The 20,370-nt window shown below is 31.0% G+C and overlaps 2 protein-coding genes across 2 annotated transcripts in view; one reads left to right on the top strand and one right to left on the bottom strand.

Annotated features, from left to right (window-relative positions):
• SP2353 (EGF like, fibronectin type III and laminin G domains protein pikachurin) overlaps window positions 1-20,370 on the top strand; it is a 120,700-nt gene that overhangs the window by 43,065 nt on the left and 57,265 nt on the right. The window contains exon 2 of the mRNA XM_085191026.1: window positions 15,780-15,914. Coding sequence (XP_085047152.1) covers window positions 15,803-15,914 — 112 coding nt within the window. The 5' untranslated portion in view covers window positions 15,780-15,802. The remainder of the gene's footprint in view (window positions 1-15,779; window positions 15,915-20,370) is intronic.
• On the bottom strand, window positions 9,668-14,589 carry LOC146535120 (alpha-N-acetylgalactosaminidase-like). The gene is made up of 9 exons (XM_085191947.1): window positions 14,259-14,589; window positions 13,731-13,905; window positions 13,251-13,425; window positions 12,509-12,606; window positions 11,956-12,117; window positions 11,124-11,318; window positions 10,359-10,517; window positions 9,944-10,016; window positions 9,668-9,868 (listed from the first exon to the last, which is right to left on the bottom strand). Exons 1-9 carry the CDS (start codon window positions 14,411-14,413, stop codon window positions 9,837-9,839), a joined length of 1,224 nt encoding a protein of 407 aa, XP_085048073.1. The 5' UTR covers window positions 14,414-14,589; the 3' UTR covers window positions 9,668-9,836.

The following is a 20,370-nucleotide window of genomic DNA, read 5'->3' as shown; positions in this document are numbered from 1 at the left end:
GAAGGTCCTGTCCTCTTAGGTAGAAATAAGGGATTCAAATCGATAGTTATACAAATAAGCATCCCAGGGTTTCATTTCCTACCTAAGGGCTCTATCATCAGACCAGCTCGGTGGCCATCATATTGTCAAATAAGTTACTCAGTGATACAATTATTAAATAGTGACAAATTTACCAAATAAAAGCATTTTAAAAATGTCCATACATACAAAAACTTTAATTTGACAACTTCAAAAAAAATTATAAAATAAATTATAAAAAGGAATCCCTATTGAAATGATGGCCACGAGGACCTCGCTCCACGCGCACTGCCAATTAGGCTGAGTGTTCTACAACCGTACTCAGACACACTTAATGTTATTATATTTGACCTAAACTGTAACTCCATTGTAGTTTTATTTACACACATGCCTTTAGAGAAAAATTTTGTATGAAATATTATATATTTCTTTGTATGAAATTTCCACCACCATCGTGACATAAATGTCATGATGGTGGTAGAAATTTCATATTTAGTGTCACGCATAAACATTTTATTTAGCCCCACACTTTATTCCAGACAAAGAAGGGTAGGCAGAGGGGAACTGGGAACCTAGTGTTAAGATACACCGTTTTTCATTAAAACATTTCATCTCGCACTTTTCACCGAATTCTCGAGGCTTGCGTTCAAATTTAATTTTATCTGTATCTGTCTCTACAAAAATTAAAGTAAAATTTTAAAAGATTTTTTTAGTTTAAAGTAAAAAAATACAAAAAATAATTATATCACAAAGTAAATGGAACTTGGAAGAAGTCTTGGAAGTTTTCGTACTAAAGATTACTTTGTATCTAAATATAATATTTTGTAAAACTTCTGAATAATCTTTGAATTCTCGTCCACTTTCAATTATCCTTGTTTTGTTATTAAGCTTAGCTTACCAACTTAGGCAATTTCACCCAGGATTTATATACTAAATTCAATTATAGAACTACGTTAAAAGCACAGCTTGCAACGTCTAACTGTCGACGCGACACGGAATTAATTATTTTTATATCCCCGTTTTGGTAATAAGACAAACTGCGGCGTTGAGTTCCGTCACTCAAAATGCAATGCAAATAATCGTTTATTATTTTCATTAATAAAATGTTCGATCAATAAAATAGCTTGTAATACCTGTCGCAATAAAAAGATAGAATTAGTCCAGTGCCATAGCGCAAAATCTCTAAGCGGCAAATACTTAGACGTTAGCAGATGTTACTTGAAAACTAGTTTTAGAATGGAGAACTACTTTGAACGTAACTCGAAATCAATTTACAATACAATTTACGTCCAATATACATTTGCCTTTTTTATACACCAATATATCTACATATAAACTATTTGAGAATTACTCTATTTGTCGAAGAATATATTGTATCACGCTCCTACACACAATACTTCTGGCAGAAAGAGGCAGAGACAACCTGATAACCTAGTGTTAATACACTCCGTTCTCCATTTTCCGCCGAATTCTTCAAGCCTTGCCTGTTGAGTGACGAAAGTAAATTATTTCACTTGTTTCAAGTGGGCATCGAACCTATAAACGTCGCGTTTCATCCTTGTACCGCTGGGAATAGTACTACTTATGTATTCAAATAAATTATTAGAAATCAGAGATTTAACTCATTATATAAGATTTAACTGATTAAAACACATCATATTAAACAATAATAAAAAAATAATGATTGCGATAGTAAATGAAATTTTCAGAATGGAATATCCAAATTTGTAAGCTGACAAAAGCCGTCGGCCATCGCAACTTGCATAGAGTTCTAAGAAAATCGCCAGCTTAAATCGTCTCGAAATCTTTACAGCTTCGGAATAAATGGCTGTTCCTTCCAAGTCCACTTTATCAGATAAAATTCTAAAGTGGTAAGTGGTATAGAAGTGAAAATAGTTTAGGTATAGTTGGCGGCGTTTAGGAACTATTCTACGGAGTTCGGACGAGTGCACACAATTGGATTGAAATTTGTACTAAATATTCTTTTTCTTTTTTTCTTTATGATATACTAAAACATTCAATAAAATTTAGGTCATTGTGGCTTATTGGAACAGAGATTAACAACGACGTTGGTTGAGAGTTCAGTATGCTCTCGGAGAAGTTAATTGTTTTATTTTTGCGGCGGCGTTGAATTACGGCACTCAACATGCAATGTCTTGACATTTGCGAAGTAGTAAACAGAGTACCAGGATGCTTACCTTGTACCTGCGAGATATTAAACACATGAAAAATAATGATCGAAATGTTGAAAGTTGAAAAATTATTCGTATAATAATACCGTCAGAACTCAGCTAGGACGTGCTCGTTTGCCCAAAATGGTTGTTTTATTCGATTCCATTCAATTGCGATTGAAATATTTCATTTCCCTGGTCTAGTAAGACCTCGTCCAAAAAAGAAAGTAGCGCTGAGTTCTTGAAAAACAACAAAAAGAAATCTGGTGTACCTACTAGAGTAGGTACTAGTAGTAATATGAAATGTATTATATCGGCAATTTAATAATGCATAGTAGTAAGAACATTAGATGAGTAAGTTGTAGTAATTTTTAAAAATATTGCAACTTAAAAATTGTGTTATATAAAGCGTTACAATATTAGTAGTGAAAATAGGCATAATATAATAGAAAATCCCTAATACATTTTTATATGTAAAAACGAATAAATAAAAATTAATTAAATCAGCTTCACGCTCTATCCCGCACACAGCCGGGTAGGCAGAGGGAACTTCGTGTTAAGACACTCCGTTACCTACATTATACACAAACGTATACATTTTAAAAATTATATGGTGTAATTCTGTGTCTGTGTGTGTAAAATTAGCCATTCGCTTCGAAAATAATAGCCATTCGTTATTTTATATTCTCAGTGTTAACTCGAAGGTTTCATGATTTTCACCAAATCCACGTCATGATCTATTCATGTAGTACAAATTGAATAAATAGAAGGCAAAGGGATTGCTGAAGTGAAGGCAAAATCTATGAAGGCTTCAAACGATAGAGAGCGGAACGAATGACCTATTTAAATGCCAAACCCATGTTTTAATGTGTAATTAGGCGATGTTTTAAGAAGTCGAATGATTTAAATACAAAAATAAGATTTTTTAAATTATTTTCTTGATTTTCAAATGAATCAGGAACAAATTAGTTGTTAGTTATATATCTGTTTAAAAAGCCTTTTACGTAGGAGTATCTAGTGGAATGTGAGAACCTAGATATCCAATGACCCGTATATTCATCTAACATAGTAAAAAGAAATTATTTACCACTATACTTTCTTTGACTGATTTTATATAATGTACCTAAAACAACATTATATGAAATAGGGTCATCATTTTAATACATAATTTTCTTATTAAATTGTATCATTTTACTAATGGTTGGTATATAAAAGTTAAGTCATACATATTTAAATATTTATACTTTTTTTTATTTTGTAATTTTTTTCTGCAAAGCTCTGGTCGGTCTGTGGGATACGTCAAACTTCTATATTTTCCTCCCGAATTAAAGATGTTATTAATTACTCTGTATGAATATGATTGAACAGACAACCATCGCGTTTACAGGAAGGCGAATTGTAATTCCTTTTTAAATTATATCCATTTTACTAATTTTTAGGCGGCGTTAAGATCCACCACTCCTGAAATACAATGTCTCTAAAATTGGGCCGTGCAAGTGGAGCGGAGTGTCTTAACACTAGATTCTCCCTGCCAACTCTGCTCCATGATTGATACAGGGTGAAACTAATATATAATTGTTTAGTATACAGCTAAATAGGACAACACAGCATATTGATCTAATTCCTGACATTGCGTCGTACGTTGCCCCCGCACTCGTAAGGGCTCTGTCTGTGCTATTGTTTACAGATTATGTAGAGATAGGCACGAAAGTTTTTGTTTTTGTGTATCTGTGGTCTGATTATTTTTAATTTATTAAATAAATTAAAAGGTTCGATTTTTTTGTCTTATATTTGATTATTTTTTAAATTTTTGTAACTACATAATAAAAACGAAATAAGATAATAAATATATTATTAAAAAATAATAATAAAGTAATTTGAATATAACAAAATTTAGTACAAAATAAAGACTTACCTAAAAGAAATGTATGTGTAAGCATTGTCAAATAAATTTGTGATTTAGTTTTTATTATTTAGTCTATAAATATATTAATAGCAAATATTATGAAAATTATTTTTAATATAATAAAATACAACTTTTTAGTAGCTTACAAAGAATAAAATGTATATTTTAAGAATCACGAACATATAGTATGAATTTTATTCATACCTACGCTATAAAATACATGAAAACGACTGTGAATCTCGATTTCGGAATCCACTCGAGATAAATTTTATATAAAACTTATTTCAATTTTAAACAATGTTTAGTGGATAAAGATTAAATTTATTCCGAGTTCATACATAAATATAAGATACAAAATCTGATCGACAAAGCACGACGTTAAGTTCCGATAACCCCGGTCCGCTCCTATCTAACCAGATGAAAAGCGGCGTAGGGGAGGATGATCCTATAGCATACACTTTCACTTTGCTTCCTTGTTTATATGCGGGAAATGCGTGAAAGAAAAAAGTATTATTAAAAATAAATATTATATACAAAAATACATTTGCCAATCTGAGTCCATCGAGATGCAGTGGGACAGTCGACTTCTCACTGTTAATGTTAAAATCCGCCACTTAACTCAAATGACAGCATTCGAGCGGAAAACAAAGAACGGAGCGATTTGCTTATGAGATCTCTCTGTCTAACCTGCTATATGCGGGATAGTGCGTGAAAATGTCAAAATATATAGACTATAGGTATATCCTAGCTTGTATATATATAGTACGTAATGTAGATGGACTATAAAGTTAACGGATCGATTTCCTTATATACCTATACCCGTATACGAGTATATTGATGGTGTTGACTGGTGCCCTATAGATCAAAGGAGGTTTATAGTTTGTTTGTAGGGCAGTGCCTTCTACGATCGATAAATACCTACTTTAATTTTGTTTTGTTATATAGCTTTTATAATTGGTCACGCAATATAAAATTATTATTCAACCGAATAAGATGAACGACCTAGTAATGTGGAGAAATCAACAGTAAATTTAAAATACATTTTAAACATTTTTTTTATATCTTAGAAACATTATATTTGTTTAAAAAAACATCAAAAACGTTATTGCTTTCACAATCTCAATATACTTTTAACAGATATAAAGGTGATGAATTATGTTTTATAATATCACTTCCCCATAACAAATAAAAGGAAAATATGTTAGTTATTTATATTTAGGTTTTATGAAGCTCTGGTAAGAAGATAAAGCTCGGCGTTGAGTTCCGCCACTCAAAACGCAAGCAATGTTCCAAAAATTTGACTAGGGAAAAGAAGTATCTTGACACCAGGTTCCCTCTAACGGCTAACCACTCTCTTATATGTGGGACAGAGAGGGAAACTAAAAAGAAAAATAAGAAAATCTTTGTTATTTCATTTTAACTAAATATTATGTACCAGAATTCTGGGAAAGCTTATACAAGAGAATAAATTTCGTTGACGACAGTACGTTTGTAGGTACTAATTTGGTATATGCTCGTGCCCTAGTCACTGTCATTTTCTCACATTGACTGAACCCTGTAATGGTATGTTAGACGCTGTTTGTTCACGTTTGCCCTTTAACGACCCCTCACTAATATGATTTGGTATAACATATCTAGAAAAAGATACGATATTTTTGCTTTACTAACAACTTATTATATTATAAAAGAAATATTTTTGTATTTGAGTTGTAATGATAGCTGTTAAGAGTATTATTTTCGATATCATTAATCTTATGTGACACTTTACCTTCTAAAATCTACGTTACTTTACCATTGTAGCGCAATATAAGAAATAATATGTTAATATTTATCGAGAAACATTGTTTTTTTACACTTTTTCCAATCAGACGTTAGAAATAATAGGACTTCAGATTTCTGTAATCTATGATTGATTCAGGCTTAAAACAAAGCAAAGCAAAAAAGTTAATGTCATAAACAATTATGCGGAAACAATACCATTTTTGTAAACAAACAACTAATGTTGCATAAACAATAGAGTAATATTCTTTGTACGAGAAGTTATTAAACAAAAGTTTATGTAAAAATTTTTTTTAAATAAAATTAGTTAGTGTTTTATAAAGCTTTAAAATCGTTAGTAATGGGTTGATTGGAATCCTTTAAACGACTTCAAACTTTTAATTTCTTTAATTTGATTCAGAGGGAACCTGGGAACTTAGAGCTAAGACACTCCATTCTTGAGGCAATGCGGTTTGAGTGGTGGATTTCAACGCCACGCCAAGCCAAAGCTTGCAAATTTTGGAAATCAAAACAATGATAAAAAATTAACATGTTTAAAAAGAATTTGCTCTCTACCCGAAGCCACCATAAGCTCGATGTGAGATTTTTAGAAACGTGTTATGACGTTTATAATCTAGGGATTATTTGAACACAACAAATCCCTATAGACTTTTACAAAATGTTAGTTTTATTTTTATTTCTATTTATGTTTTATTTTTATTCCTCTTATATAATAACGATTATGATCTAGACAGTAATTAGAACGAAAATTTAATTTTAAAATATATTTAATATTTTTTATGTAATGTTATTGTTAAATGGAATGCCATTCAGTATTTGATAAAAGGATAAGCAAAACAACCCACTATCAGAAGAGAATACTGCACTTTAATCTAGATGTCTGGTTTTAACGGGAATAAGAAAGAATTTATATTGGTTGTTGTACCGAGAGGAATTTGAAAAGCGATCTATCCCATACTTCCTCTCACGCGAAGCAGACAGCCCTCACACCGTTAGAAGTTTTTAAAGCTCTTTACAAACTAACTAGTTTATGTATGGACTAATGTGTACTATACATTACGGATTAAAGGACTTATTTCTGTTAATATTTTTTATAGAAACTGTGACCAATAATAGTAAAGAGTTTATTTTTTATTGGTAATAACTTTTTTTATGAATAATATGTCCATAATAATTGTTGAAAAATAATAATAAACTTTATTTATTAAAAAAAAAATTAAGAAATAGAGGAAATAATGATCGAATGGATCATGAATCGAATCAAAAAATAAATAACTTCATAAAACAAAATATTTCATTTAATTTTAATTTATTAAAACAAATTGTTGTGTTTTTTATTAAGCTAATCACATTCACGCTTTTTCCTGCATAGCATGGTAGGTAACCCAGTGTTAAATTATTCCGTTACCCGCGCAACGTCCAATTTTCGTGATATTGCATATTGAATGGCGGAACTCAACGCCGCGCTTTATCTCAATAAAGTATAATGAAAAATTGGGTATGAGATAAATTATAGTGGAAAAGTATAATATATTCGATAAAAATCCCCACGTTTGTACGAGACCTAAAGTATGATCGAGTAGGCTTAACGGGTCTTCTTTTTACAACGTCCGTCCACCAGATATTAAAGTTGTTTTCCGTTGAAAATAGTTTTTATCACACATGTTCAGATAATATTAATCTTTGAATGAATTTGACGTGAATAGCTTCTATAGAGTGGTCATTACTATCATGTAAGAATTTTCTCATACTGTATAATATTTTATACAGTACTAGTGAATTTTAATAGAGGCCGTCGTGGCGCAGGGGCAGAAGAGTGTGACTGTAGCGCTATGATTGTGGGTTCGATCCCCACTCGAGGATATTAAACATTTACTTTAATTTATATTTTTATTTCTACGCTCTGGTGCTTCCAGGCCAAGCCCAGCGTTGAGTTCTGCCACTCAACACGCAATGCCTCCAGAATCCGGCGGAAAGTGGGGAACGGAGTGTCTATACACTAGATTCTCCCTGGCTACGCTGCTGTGTGCGGGATACAGCGTGAAGCTGATTTAATTTTGTTTTTTTTAATAGATACTGCTACTTGTATGTAGCTTCTTTCGCATTATATTAGGTTTAAGATGGACTCCTAAATTTAGTAAAAATTATCAAGTAATTTAAAAAATATGTACTACATATTTTTAAAATTAGTTTATTATTATTAGAATGCAATACAATAATTATTAAATTACAATACAAAATAAAAATATAGAAAAAATATTATTTTTTTACTGACAATAAGATAAATCCTAAGCACGATTGATATTTGAGGCCAGACTTGACCCGTTCATTGAGGGCATCTAGAGTCCTATATAGTCTCGTAAGTTAGGCGCAAATGAGAACATTTAAATAGGTTGTTGGAAAGTGGCCAGGCGCAATTATATGAATACCGCCGCCTCGTTTTTGGATAAAAGTCACGTTTTTGTGACTTGTGTAGGAGATAAAATATACTTAATCTTATTTATGAAGATCAACAGTCACTATGCTTAATATAATGCTGATGTTATTAAAATATCTTGGAATAATAATGTTCCGTAGATATATTTTGCGACAGGCATTTAAAGTCAGTTAGCTTTAGAAAACTCGAAATAGAAAATTTTCTGAAATGTTACCTTTACTTACTAAAAATACTTTTTAATTTTGTGTTTTCATTATGTGTGTTTATATTATGTTACATAAGTTTTATCAATAGACGTAAAAACATATGTCCAAATTATTTCATACTTGAATCTAATGATGGAACAAGCTTTTCAATAGACAAATAATAATTTGCGTTATATTCTATATACATATATTATTATTGAAGATGTGTATAACGTCGGAACTAATCCGGGTTCCCAGCCCTCGCAACTAATAACGTAATCAGGAACGTATGCAAACACGAAACATTAATGGAGCGGTTATAGGGTAGGCTAGGAGTTCAAATAACCCTGTTGAACTAAAATTATATGGTTCACGCTAACTGAAACTACTGTCTGCTTGGCGTGGCTGTGCTTTGCAGTTTAAGTATATACATAAATATATAGCTATACTTCGTAAATCATTTATAGGTATATTAGAGTTCTGCAGAAGCGTGTGACTGTAAACACGACACGTTGTAGGTTCGATTCCCATATGAGGAAACGAAATGTTGATATTTTCATTTTCTCGCTGTGGAATAAGGCAAAGCGCGGTGCTGAGTATCGTAGAAGGGAAGATTCTTAACACTAAGTTCCCAAGTTCTCTCTTACTATCCCGTACGAGACCATTGTGAAGTTAAACGTCTATATTTGTTGTCAGTAGCGATTTAATAAATTTTCGTTTCATTATTACCTACAAACAACATTACGTTCAGTAATTCTATTCTATTATATACGCAAATACTTTTGAAAAACCATTTTCACTTTAATATTAAAAACTGCACATAACGCTTAGGTGTTTTAACTTGTTTTTTATAGAATTAAGTGTTTTAGCGATAGTCATTTGGCTCACACCGCCATTACAAGGACTTGGCAAGAAGCTGTGAAATGTGTTTAAGATATAGTTTAATGGGAACTCGTAAACTATATTAAATTTTGAATTATCTCTTAAATACTAAGGCCCGTATTTATACTGTTCTCAATTCTGAGACCGGTCGTGAGATGCCATTTTCATAGATTATAATCTATCTATCTTAAACTATATCTTAATCACATTATCTTAAGCACTAAATGAAAAAAATATATGTTTTAATTGTATTAGCATATTTGCATGTTTAGGGAAATAAAACTTGAGGTTTACAATAAATAAATATTTTTATTGGCCATTTATAATAAATTAAAAGAAATAGCTTATAATTCAATACTATTTTAAACAAATTTGTATATATTTGTTTATATAAGATTCATATGTTTGTTAAAGTTCATTAAATATCTTTGTTTGACAGTGGTGCAGTATTAAAATAATTATAGTGGAAATAACGTGTATAATATCACATCTGAAACAGAAAAAGAATGTTATAAATATACCAACACATAAAAAATATTTATATATATTTTTTTATAAATGTTACCTTCAGCTGGAATGTCAACTGTCAAAATATCAGTAGATGATATATTTTTTATAATATCTTGACTAAATATATCCTGTAATATAAAAGAAATCATTAATAACATAAAGTGAAAAAAACTTAATTACAATTTTTTGTTATCATAACATATAAAAATAAATTTTAAAATTTAATCTTAGTAACGGAATAACTAGCAAGTCTTAATAGAAATAATAGATATTAAAAAAAATTAGGAGTCGAGTGAATCTAGTGCTAAGGGAGTCCCCTCTGCGTTCTGTATGTTTTTAAAATCCAAACACTGAAGTTTATGTATTTAAACGACCAAAGAAATATCTTTAAGTAAGTAAGTTAAGTTGGCAGATTGACTCTAGTGTTAAGACACTTGTTATTTTTATTAAATAATAATAAAAAAAATTACCATAACACTATAATCAGTAAAATTTAACCCATATATGCCGGGAGTGAATGAAACAGAAATATTTAGTTCGTTCAAATTAACGAGTGCGAAAGAGATGGAATGATATCGATCCCCCTTTCTGGGTAAATGTGGTTTTACCCACAGTGTTATATGTTGTAGCTGAAATAAAAAAAATACGATAATTTTTTTCCTACAGAAATGTTATAACTTTTTAAATGAAATTCTTTAACTAACTTCTCTTTAATATACATAATGTATATTATTGCTTTCACAATCGATCGATTTAAGTAAGGGTTCCATTTAATAATGTGTACAACCGTGAAAATCAAAGATCGTAATAAAGTTATAAAACTTTAACCGTAGCAGGATTATGCATACATCTTTGTACATTTTCTGAAGAAGTGTTTTTAATTTTTATTTATGAGTAAAACTTAAAATTTTTAGAAATATTATGATGATTTGTTTTTTATGGTTAATTTATTTACTATAGGTATTAATAATGTATACGTTTATTAAATACTTTTTTTTTATTAATTACAATTTTAAACATACACACTAATGATAATTTTAATCGTTTGTAATAATTTAATTGTTCTCTAAATTTTCAATCAATTTTCACAATTTATACCTAATAAAATGTAAATTATACAATATTCTGTTCTGTTCTCTTTATTATGGCGTTCCGAGATTATACAATATTACGTTCTTCTAATATTAAACTTTGTCTATTTTCATATTACTTATAAAAACAACCCAAATACATACACTGTACGGCTTCGCCATGATCCCCAAATCATCTTGAGCAATCGCTATTAAATTTAAATTGAGCAAAAGTTTCTTTTCATAAATAGATATTTTATTCATATCGCAGGACAGTAACAAAGGCGCGGACAGCATAGCGTAGACGGCCACGTGGACCCTGCTCTGGCTGTCCGTTAATGAGCCTGTGCCAAAAATGAGCTGTCAAATAAAAAAAACAAATGTCAAGTTAATCTATACAATACATATAATAAGAAAGTAAAAATGGAGCATCTGTACAATATTATTTTGTAACTATATTCGTTTTTACAAAATAATAATTGAGGGGATTTTAGGAACAGCAATAGATCCCAAATCGATAAAAAAAATTGTCTGTTTGTACACGCTAATCTCCGGAATTACTGGACAAATTTAAATGAAACTTTTTTGTTGTATAACTATTAAGTCTAGGCAACATCTAGGCTATTTACTTTATGTTGAAAATCTGGATACCTGATGTGGAATTTTAACAACCTGTCTAAACTATAAGAGATATAAATATACTGCCTTGGGGAAATTTGAACAACGTGATAAACAATTTCCACCCACATAGAGATATAAATATAGAATCTTACTAAAAGTTGATCAACATAACCAGCATTTTCTGACCATATAATAAAAATGAAGATCTGTAGCAGATGATATCGAGCCCCAATTGCCGATCTAAGCCTCAAGAGATATAAATTTGGAATAGTTGTTCTGTGCATTCATGCAGTTGAAGCGGGTTAAGCCGCAGGCGGGCCGTTAGTAATTAATAAATTAGATTAATTAAAAAAATTAAAAACATCATTATTCTTACCATATCTGGATCATTCCATTTCCCAGGTCCATGGTGTTTATAAATCTCGTTATAAGACGCTTGAAAATACTCTACAATAGCTTTAATGGCATGCCACGACGTCACCACGTCGTGATAATTACGCCACATGTTACAGTATTGAGATATTGTCTTATAATCTGGCTGTAAATTGAAATTTTAATAATATCAGAAAATGTTTGTTCATTTTAAGTAATAGTAATCAAAAAATATGTTTGAGACCGTCTTGGTGTGGCACAGCATGTGAGTGCGACAGTTGTGGGTTCAATTCTCACTCAGGGGAATGAATTATTTAATATTTTATTTCGTCAATTAACAATACAAAAGGCAGCGTTAACTTCCGCCACTCTTTACTTATGACACATAAGTAAAGGGTGGCGGAAGCTAATTTAACAGTATATTTATCTAAGTATACAACAAAAATGTATTTCATTTTTATACATCCATTAAGGCTTTCATTTTTATGTTTTAATTTCTATATCCCATTTATACATAATATAAATTTATTATTCCATAAAAGTTTATGATCACTCACCTTTTTATGGTGTATAAACTCTATGTAATAAGGCCAGCTACAGGAATATACTATGGGTCTGTTTGTTGCGTTCAAATAACTTCCTAGCTTTATATATGCTGTAAATAATAAACTTCATTAAATTGTAGCCGTCGTGGAGCAGCGGCACAAGGGTGTGACTGTAACGCGACGTTTGTGGGATCGATTCCCACTCGAGGAAATGAAATATTTATTTAGGTTTATATTTCCATGTCTTCACTCTGGTGTCGAGACAAAACGCGGTGTTGAGTTCTTCCACTCAACATGCAATGCTTCCAGAATTCCGCAGGAAGAGGGGAACAGTATCTTAACACTAGGTTCTCTATCCCTCACATAGAAGGGTAGGTAGAGGACACCTGGGAACCTTATGTTAAGACACTCCATTCACTATTAAGACACTTCCGTTGTCGTCTTCGTTCGAATTTTCGAGGCAATATGATTGACGGACTCTAAATTGGAGAAGAAATACCGCATCTTGTTACTCAAGCATAGAAATTTAAATATTAAATTATATAACCCCAGAGTAGGAATTGATAACCGACTTTACAGCCACTCACTGTGCCACTGCGCCACAATGGCCATTTTTTAAAACCAAAAGATATTTGATATATAAACAAAAAGATTAACAAAGTTAGTAATAAAATATGTATATCTATATAGATAACTTTTAATATCTATAAATAAATTTTATACTTTTAACACTATATAATAAAAGGAAAAATACCTATATTAAGATAATCTTCTGAAACGAAGCAACCATCCACTTTCAAATAATCAATGTCCCATTCTGCAAATGTTTTAGTGTCAATTTGAAAATAATTTCTTGACCCTGGGTAGCCCATGCAAGTTACATCTGCTATGTTAGTGTACATACCGAACTTAAGACCTAGTTTATGAATCTATAAAAAGGATAGAAAATATATTTTTAAAGCGTTGTTGCAGACTAAAAATATTTAATTAAATAAAAACATTTTGAGAAACAAAAAATATGGACATACTGACAAAAATATTTTATTAAATAAAAAAGATGAAGAATAAATTATTTATTTATATTTTAAACAACACATTTAATAACAAAATTGTGATTTGAGAGTAAAATGAGAAATATAAGTATATTAAATAATTTTATTTTTATCCTTCTTAAGTAATAAATGCAAAAGATGCATTAAACTAAAGTTTTTATAAATAGTAGTATGGTTCTTACATAATCAGCTATATATTTCATGCCATGCGGAAATCTTTTCCTATCTGGTATAAGACGGCCATTCGAGTCTCTTTCTTTTTCAGACCAGCAGTCATCTATAATTATATATTCAAATCCGGCTTCTTGGTAACCTTCATTATAGAATTTGTCTGCTACAGCTAATATTAATTCTTCACTAGAAAGTTAATAATTAATTGTTTATTACAATTTATATTAAATTATACTTTGTACATTATTTTTACTAATTTATAAATAAAAAAAATAAAGGATTGTCAAAAAGGTGCGATAAAACTTTAACAAAACACACAAAATAAAACTTTATTTTAAATTCATCATTTCTCTTTTTCTAAATAACTGTTATTGAATTCACAAAAATTAACACTTTTATAATATTCATAGTTGTTATCGTTCCATTTGTAACATAAATACCTATGTAATATATTAGTTTACTAAGCAAAATATGATTATAAATAAAATGTAAAAAAAAAACAATATTAAATCAAATAAAAATTACAAAAAGGTACACACTTGAGACATTTGTCAGTATTGTTTTCGCAATTCACACCGCACATATAATAGCCCCATGACATCCACCCCATGGGAGGTTTACGAGCCAATCCATTCTCCAAAGGTTTCACACTATATAAATATTCAAATAGTAATAAACATAATATTGCGATCATTACTTTTAAAAGTTAAGCTTTAAAGTTTTTAAATCGCACGCACTATATAAGTTATTTAAAATATAAAATATTATGATATAACAAATATAAAAAGTAATGATATATTTATTTAAAATATCTGTATTATTTTTATTAAAATCTAAATTATATTATTAACTAGGCATGCCCGATGACCATGGATTTTCGATGAACATCGATGTTAACAGTTGAAACATCGATGTTGCCTTAAATAAAACATCGTAATATCGATGTCAGCAGGGACACATAATCGATGAGGGATTGGGGGAGAGGGGGGTTGTCGACTCGCGTGTCTCATTTTTTTTGTGTATTGATGACGATATGTGCAAAAAAATATCGTTGTTGGCTGACATCAATATTTTTCTTTCGATTTTTATCGAGCATCGATATTTTAGCTTCAATGTTGACATCGATGATTTTTTAACATCGGGCATCCCTATTATTAACGTGTATTTAAGCTTTTAAATTAGTTGTTTACGTTTTCTCTGTTTCATTTGACAATACGCTCGAAACGCCATATATCGAGAAATCAATCAATTCATTTGACAATGACATTGACAAATAAAATATGGAAAAAATCTACTAAATTAAATTGTATAGTTGTCCCATTTCAACACTTCAAATGACATTCCTGTTTTATTTAGTCGGAGAGTCATCGATAACGTTTCATTGTACGCAACGCTATACAGTCTTTATGCACAAGAGCTCTTTTGAAACATGGCCAGACTTTGCCCTAAATAAAAATAATCTTATTTTCTGTTTTGAAAATAAACTCTACTTTCAATAGTATTACGATCCACAGCTACATCAAACGCAAGACGTCACGTATACTCGAGCAATCGTCGAACAAAATAAAATGTTAGTGAAGTCGATCCACACGATTTAAGTAAAGGGTCGGACGAGCCCTGCCTGTACGTTATAGCTTTCAGAATTTCATTTGTTACGGGAAAAAGTAGAAAATACCAAGGAAATAATTCTTGCAAGTTATGTTGCGATAGTCAAGCTATCTATCTATCTAGGATTTTTTTATTTGCAGTATTTCTTTTGTGAATTTACAAATAATACATTGTGTATGATGGAGTAATTGCAATGTTTATATTAATAAATGTGAAAACAACTTAAATAAATGAAATAATTTTATTTGGTTTTTAAAGAAGACTAATTATGACTAATCGAGAGTCGAATTCACCATTAAACCTACTGTAATAACCAAAAAGTTTCAAAAATTATTCACATTATTATAAATATTTCGTAACACTTGTCTACGTAAAGTATAAAAGGATAATAATAAAAAAATAATATATAGACATAGTATTCTAAACTAATTTTTTCATTTATTATTCAACAGTAACATAACCTGGAGCATGGGCGATGGCATGGCGTGAGATGGCGCGGGTCGCGCTCGCGCTCGCCGCGCTGCTCGCGGCCGCCTCGTCGCGCGCGCCCACCAAGGACCCCGCGCTGTTTGAGGCGGCTTTTCAAGGTGAGGATAGAAAATAAGTTTCCTTATTTTATCTTGCAGGGTAGTCAGAGGGAACCTAGCGTTCCTACGCACCGCCCAATCTTTGGGAACTTTGTGCCGCTGTCACGGTGACCGCCGCTGACACGACGCCTCAAGCCTCAAGTAGTATAAGTTAATGGTAAAAATAATTTAAACACGCTTTTGTCCGTTTTGTCGTAAAAGCCACATCGGATTTGATTTTATGTTATATTGCCCTATATGTTACAAGTAAAGCTATTTCATTTAATATTCATATTATATGCGAATGCATAATCAATACTTGGTTTACCATGGTTGAGTCGAGAATCCAAAATATTGACATATATTTTTTAGAAAACTTACAAAAATGTATAACAACATAACTTAATTTCGACTTGGCTCGATTCGAATGTATGGCTTAGTGGCGTGCGTTTTCTAAATTTTTTTTTGTGTCTAGTAGGGGATAACTTTTATTAAATATTAAAAATGGCGTCATTAAGTTCATCGTGTATTCTTCATGTATCATACTAAGTCAAAACCAAATGTGAGATAGAATAGAGAGTGAAGAAATGTTTTCTTATTGCTACTAAGTACTATGCTAGCACTATACCTAAGTATGTGTAGCACTTGGGTATTTTTAGGCTTCACTTACAAAATATATTTAAAAAAAAATTAAGCATTAAGTTGTCATTCGAAAAATATTTTAAATAGAAACATGTTAAGAATATGGTAATACGTACAAGTATATTATTACCCGTTCAATATTCAATATTTAGGAGCTTAACGAGTGTAAAAAATATATATTTACCATTTCTCTCTTCATATTTCATACAAAAGCGACTGTAATTTCTTTGTATTTGCAAGAGACATACAAAATTTTCATTTTTATCGTAATCTTATTAAGGAACAAAGAACACAGCTGTATGGTAACGAATGTAACGAAACGAATGCTTATTGAATAAAAAATATGCTCCAGGTCGTTTACAATCTCGTAATGGGAACCGTTCACGATGCCCCCGGGCGGCCTTTTACAATACCTACATGTAAAGTAAAGAATATCTATCGTTATTTATTCATCCTTGTTCAATTTAAAGTATAAAAAATACTACTTTGAGTATTAGCTGTGTATCTCCATTTTTTTATAAATCTGTTTACACAAGGAATATATATAATATTTAATTCTCTAGAAACGAAATTTCTAGCCGAACTGCGCGGCCTATACGAATAATTATTAAATAAGTTTATGAAATTATTTTCGGTTAAGGGGGTGAATTCTAAAAACTACGAAACACATGTTCAGTGAAATATTTTTAAGAGTCTGAATTTAAACTTTTATAAAAATCGGTGGCGATTTAAAAAAACCATATAAAATTGTTAACATCCTCATACGAGTCATACGTCCCAAAATAACAGACGAATATTTAAAAGTATTCAGTAATCAGTTATATTTCTTTGATGAATTAATTCCCTTTGGTCTCCAGGACCTTAATTAAGTGGAACATTAATAATAATTAGTAAGCAGGTGAAGCATTATCCTTTATAATTGTTACATACGGGAATAGCGCTAATTGTCAGGTAGGAACGTGTTGTGGGCTTCTACCTCAATTATCAATAATTAAAAACAAGTGTAAGCATTTAGTTCATACATTTCGTTCGTATTCAGTTCGTATTCGTTATATTTAAAAGGTTGCTGAAATATGATGTTAGTTAACATTATTTTTTCTACTTTGAATAGCTATTTGGTAAAAAATCTTATTCTATTTCTTCTCTTAACGTTATTTATAAATGAGGCCGTCGTGATAGCAGCAAAGCAACAGTTTGGGTTCGTTTCCCACTCTGAATTAATTATTTGCATCCCTTTGTTCTTATAAAAAGACATAACGTGGCGTTTAGTTCAGTCATTTAACACGTAATGTCTCTAAAACTGGGCAGTAGGAAAACAAATGTCTTAACACTAAACTCGCTAAAAAAGTGAAGCTAAAAAAGTAAAATGTAGTTACAAAAATTGAAGCTCAATGGAATGCGATGTAAAGCGTCAGTAATGTCAGTGCCATTCATCGAAGTGGCGGGTTGTTGAATAATCCACATTTAATTACGTCCCTCTCCGGGAACGGACGATTAAACAAAAAGTTTTAGGACAAACATTGAACATTTTTAATCAAGTCCCGCCGCCACGGTTGGTAGGTACATACAAATTGGTGCTTTAGTAATTACTCACGCAAAGACAAAATGTTGATGAAATTTTAATCGTGGTGTAATTTTAAAATGGCGTATAAAATAGAATATTGTACCTAAAAGCTAGCCCTTTTGGTAATGGTTTCTCATGGTACTTAAAAAACATATTTATTTTAAGGATTTATCAGCTGTGAACCTACCTGTGGAATTTTACTCTAAATTTTTAATTTAAAGTGATACTAATTCAGATATTTTAACTCTATTTTTATATCATTCCAATAAAGCAAAGATATGTCAATTACACACACCACTTTATGTCTATTATAATAGCAATCAACAATATCATCAACAACGTCCCGTCAAAAATCCTATCCTGCTAATATTGAAACGTGAATGTTTTTGATAATGGAGGTTTATTTTACCATTAAACTTTTAGTCACACATCAGAAAAACATACAGGATATAATTAATATATACAAATATTTATACAGATTTTGTATAATTTTGCTATAATATAACAATATTTTTTTTTTTTTGCGGGCGAAGCCGCGTTTAGGTCATAAACACACAAATAAACACATAATTCCTAACGACTAATGAAACCGCCATCTAAATCTCTAGTGCGAACCATTTTTCTTAGGGGGAGGGAATAAAACGTATTATATGGTCGATAAACGATAGATATCGTGGGCGGTAATACACTGGCTGTTCTTACGAGGGCCTTATCTGATAGCTTCAAGTTATGATTGCGTTATTTTATGATCGTTTTCATTGTAACGCGATTACATTTTATATTTTATGTCACAGTTTCGATTAGAAATGGTAATGGCTGTGAAATCGCTTCGGTGTCGTCTTTCATATTTCGGAGAAAGAATTTGGGAGAACGAAATGGAGAAACAAACATTTTTTATTGGGTTCTATAAGTAAGTAGTAAGTACTAAGTGCCCAAGGTGACTCTGACGCAGGTACAGAGGGTTAAATCCAAATGGTTAACGTCAAGCTATATTGCAATAGATAGTCCTCCTCGATAAGTGGATATTCGATAAAAAATAATATATTTTCAATTCAAAGCAGTGCAAAACCAAACAAACTCAGCTTTATATATTTTATATATATTTTCCGTTATTCATCTCAAAAACAAAATTTATGATAAGTTATCGAATTTTGCTGCTATGAAATGCATAAAATGTTTACAAAGTGTGTAAAAATATCTTTAATAACAAAACACGAAGTGACGCGTTCAAAGAGATAATTTACGTAAGCAAGCTTTACGAGCGTGCATAAATTATGAATGCAGCTGTGATATTCAAAATTTAAATCACTAAAAGCCTTTCGGCTTTAGACTTAGATATAGACTGGCGAACGGCAACATAGGCGTGTTAAACTATAAAATTACATAGACTATAACTAAAGCTAAATTTATATTTTCATTTCTTAGCTCTGGTGTCGAGGCAAGCGCGGCATTGGGTTCCGTCACTCAACACGCAATGCCCCCGTAATTCGGCGGAAAATGGGTAACCGAATGTCTTAACAATAGGTTTCTTTTGCGTACCCTGTTGTGTGCGAATGCGAATACGGAAATGAAAAAAAAAATAGTATGACCAATTATTTATAAATGGTACCTGAAAAATTCATAACAATATTTTACGTCCCATACACTAGATATAAATAATGTAATCAAATTTATTATATTCCATAAAACGAACTTGAATACTTAATTCAATAAAAACAATGGACAAACTATCCACAAAAACAAAATCAATAAAAAAAATGTAACATATATATTGTTATTGTATATAAATAAATAAATAAGATAAATATGAACAGTTAGAGAAACACAAATTGTCGGTCCATCAGTCAGTCCGCTTAATAGAAGGTAATCGCCCCAGCGCCATGATTTACGATCTGACCGTAAAAGCTCTTCAACCTTGTCTCGATAAAGCTCGTTGTCTTCTATAGATTCTTATTGAACCTTTATATGAGCATTCGGTACGGATAAATTTCTTATATCACTAAAATTGTGGGTGTAGTTTCGAATACTATTAAGTAGGACTAATTATTCAGCGGTATTTTTATAATATACACATTTCACAGGTCAGAAATGTAAAGAAGTGTTTTAGTACTTTGCTTGCGGAAAAAAATCTTAGGTATTTTTTTTTCTAGCCAATACCGGTTTCATTAGCATTTTTTATCTGTTTCAAGTTGTATCCCGCATATGCAAGGGTAGGCAGATTGAACCCAGAAATATCTCTATCCGTGACGACAGAAGCTAAGACACTCCGAT

Source organism: Heliconius melpomene, chromosome 10, assembly GCF_056956725.1.
Source record: "Heliconius melpomene rosina isolate 202511_hmr_F chromosome 10, ASM5695672v1, whole genome shotgun sequence".
NCBI classification, from domain to species: Eukaryota; Metazoa; Arthropoda; class Insecta; order Lepidoptera; family Nymphalidae; genus Heliconius; species Heliconius melpomene.
Note: the sequence above shows the minus strand (reverse complement) of the source record. Positions and strands in the feature narration are given on the sequence as shown.